Source organism: Propithecus coquereli, unplaced genomic scaffold (genome assembly GCF_000956105.1).
Source record: "Propithecus coquereli isolate 6110/MARCELLA unplaced genomic scaffold, Pcoq_1.0 Scaffold199, whole genome shotgun sequence".
NCBI lineage: Eukaryota > Metazoa > Chordata > Mammalia > Primates > Indriidae > Propithecus > Propithecus coquereli.
The window spans coordinates 3,042,759-3,045,796 of NW_012144855.1; the positions used below are offsets into that span (position 1 = coordinate 3,042,759).

Consider the following 3,038-nt stretch of genomic DNA (forward strand, 5'->3'; position numbering starts at 1 on the left):
AAATGAAATTTTGCATTTATTTTGTACATGAATTCATTCTATATCTGCCATTAATACAATGATCTCTCTCCCTCTCTGCATTTGCATATATACCTTACAGAGGAGGGGTGTTATAAGATTGGTTAATATATGGATGGAATTTATTATTGTCTTTTATCATTTTCAAATACTAGTCAAAGAAGAAATCTGATAAGTGTACGAAAAAAGGAAAATCATTTTTAGATTGGTATACTGAGTTGTATGTATTTTCATAGTGTGGTTGCTCTAAGTCTCCTATGTTGATTCAAAGTTAAATAAATGCCTCATATTCTCACACGTAAGTGGGAGGTAAGCACTGGCTTAGCTATGGCTACACAAGGACACACAGAGTGGTATAATGGACACTGGTGACTTAAAAAGAGGGGAGGAAGTGAAAGATAAAAAAATACTTATTGGGTACCATATACACTATTTGGATGATGAGTGCACTAAAAGCCTAGACTTCACCACTGCACTATATATATATGTAATGGAATTCAACTTGACCCCCTAAATCTATTAAAATATTTAAAAAATCAAAATAAATAAATAAAAGCTAAGGTGGCCCAAGTGGAGAAGTAGAAATTACATGCGGATAGTTGAAAGAACTCATATGTTGGAGGCAAATGTCCCCTTTTAAACTATTTCATCATTTCATTATTGAGTTCTTTTGCATGAAATAATGCTCAAATCCTGAAATCCATTCACTTCCAAAGGATGAGAAAAGAGGAATATGTTCATTCCAACCATCTAGACAAGTAAAAAAATCTAATACAACTTTAGTAAAGAAAGTCACAGTACGATTAGGATTTTTCAGTCCTGAGTCTCAGCAATGGTAGTATGGAGCTTGTTGCAGCAGTTAATGCAGAGATGAGGATATTTAGGTACGTGGGTTTCAGTGACTTGTCAAAAATCACTTACAATTACTTAGAACTGATTAAGACTAGCATCTAAGTTTATTGATCCCTGTTAAATCCCTGGGAGAAAAGGAAGAGAGGACAGACATGCTAGGTCTTAGAGTAAGAAAACACTAGCAAACCAAGAGATCCTCTGGCATCTGCGTCCACCCATCCCACGGAGGACCTGGCAGGTTAGTGCCAGCAGTCTGCTCATGCCCTAGCCCTACTGTCCAACATGACTACTGAGGGCTCCCAGACAGAGACACTGCCATTTCCGTCATGGGGAATTAGAATCTTCTTCAGTCACCCACCTTTGATGTCTAGCAGAATGCCTCGGGAGTGGCGCAGACAAGGAGGGATCTGAGCGGCTCTGGACGAAAGCCCTGCAATTAAACATGTGGTATAAGTCATTATCCGCAAAACAGGCCTCCTGACTCCAAAGCCAGGCCTCACTCAGATCAGCCTCTTCTGCTCTTGGGCCTTCACTTGAGCTTATTGACCAAGCCTTTGACCCACTGCGCCATTCTCACTGCTGCGATCCCCTTAAGGATTGCATCTCAGCCTGCTTGACAAAGGATGCTGACACAACAATGCCATCCCACAGTCCTGAGCTTTGGCCTTGCCCTGGCTTCTGCCTGCCTGTCTCTGCCAGTCTGGCACTACCTCCTCCTCATGCTGTATTAGCACCAATCTCCAGCTCTCCAGACTTTTTTTTCCCTTTGGGTTTTCCTCCTCTAGAATGCACAGCTATCATTGCCCAGACTGGGAATTACAAGCCCAGTGCTTTTATCATTATACCACCTGAGCACTGATTGTATTAGTCTGTAGACATGTTTTCCCCCTTAAATAGTTTATATTCACTTTGAGAGACAAAATATCACACACAAACACACAACAGTAAGAGCAATAAGGACCTTGCATTAGTTGTCAAAATGGAGTGGTGTGTGCGGTAACATTTTTAGAATTTCTGAGAAAGTGGTGAGAGTCAAAAGGAACAAAGATATTCTACAAATTCCTCCCTAAAGGGTGATATGCCAGTATATGTACTAGCATCCCTCCCTTGCTTTTTGGTATTATTACTTTTCCCTCTTTTAGTTCAGTGACGTCATTATTTCCAGATAAATACGTGGAAAATACAACTGTGCAAAATGCACTCGGACAAGAATCAAAAAGGAACATATATAAAAAATCATTTTAAAAAATTGATATGGACTGCTGAATTATGCTTGATTTTTCTTTCCTTTGAAAAATACCCATTTTTTAAAAAAAATAAAAAACAAATAATGTTGTTAGTGTGATGATTACAAATCTGGAGAATAAAGTTCCTGAAAGAATTTTATATCACTGATCGTCCTTGTTTCTTTTGTTTCCTCCCAGGTGTTGCTGGCACTAATATCATAATAGGCATAATTGCTGGCACCATCTTAGTGCTGGCCCTCATATTAGGAATCACTGCATGGGGTTATAAGTAAGTGAAATGTCTCAGTTTTTTTACTATCAGAATAGACTTTTAAACATTTTCATTAAATGAAAATTTCTAGAAAGTTTTGTATCATTCCATAAATACACTTGCAATGAAAATCGGTCTTGTTCAACAATCGGTGATTTTCTTCGCATGGTTAGAAGTAATAATTGATCCTTTTTTAAAAAATTTTGAGGCAATGCCCTTCTATTCTAAAAGTACTGCATATTGTTTAAAATCACTGAAGTGAATTAAAACCAATCTAAATTGTGTCTTACAAAAAGGCTGGGTTGGTTTGCACTTCAGTGACACAGCTTCTGTTGACTTAAACCTGTACCCCCAAATCTAGGCAAGACAATCAGAGAACTTAGTACTTTAATAACAATGGCAGCAATAACAGTAATAACAAGAACAGCAGCAGCAGATCTGTCAATGAGCATTTGCTGTGGTCATGTATCATGCTAAGGGCAAAGCCTCTTTATTTTCATAACCGATATGCAGGAGGTGTTATTATTTGTTAAATATGTGAGTTTATTTGTGTGGAGAAAAGACCGTTGCAAGATTTAATTTGTTTGTTAAAATTAAAATTCAACTTTAAGTTACAAATTTTAAAAGCCTAATTCTCTTAAGCTTCCAAGTTCAACTTATACCTTTTTTGG

General features: G+C 37.6%; 1 protein-coding gene across 1 annotated transcript in view; it reads left to right on the forward strand.

Annotated features, from left to right (window-relative positions):
* The window catches only part of ADAM22 (ADAM metallopeptidase domain 22), a 241,994-nt gene that overhangs the window by 208,796 nt on the left and 30,160 nt on the right, over window positions 1–3,038 (forward strand). The window contains exon 22 of the mRNA XM_012643499.1: window positions 2,295–2,385. Coding sequence (XP_012498953.1) covers window positions 2,295–2,385 — 91 coding nt within the window. The remainder of the gene's footprint in view (window positions 1–2,294; window positions 2,386–3,038) is intronic.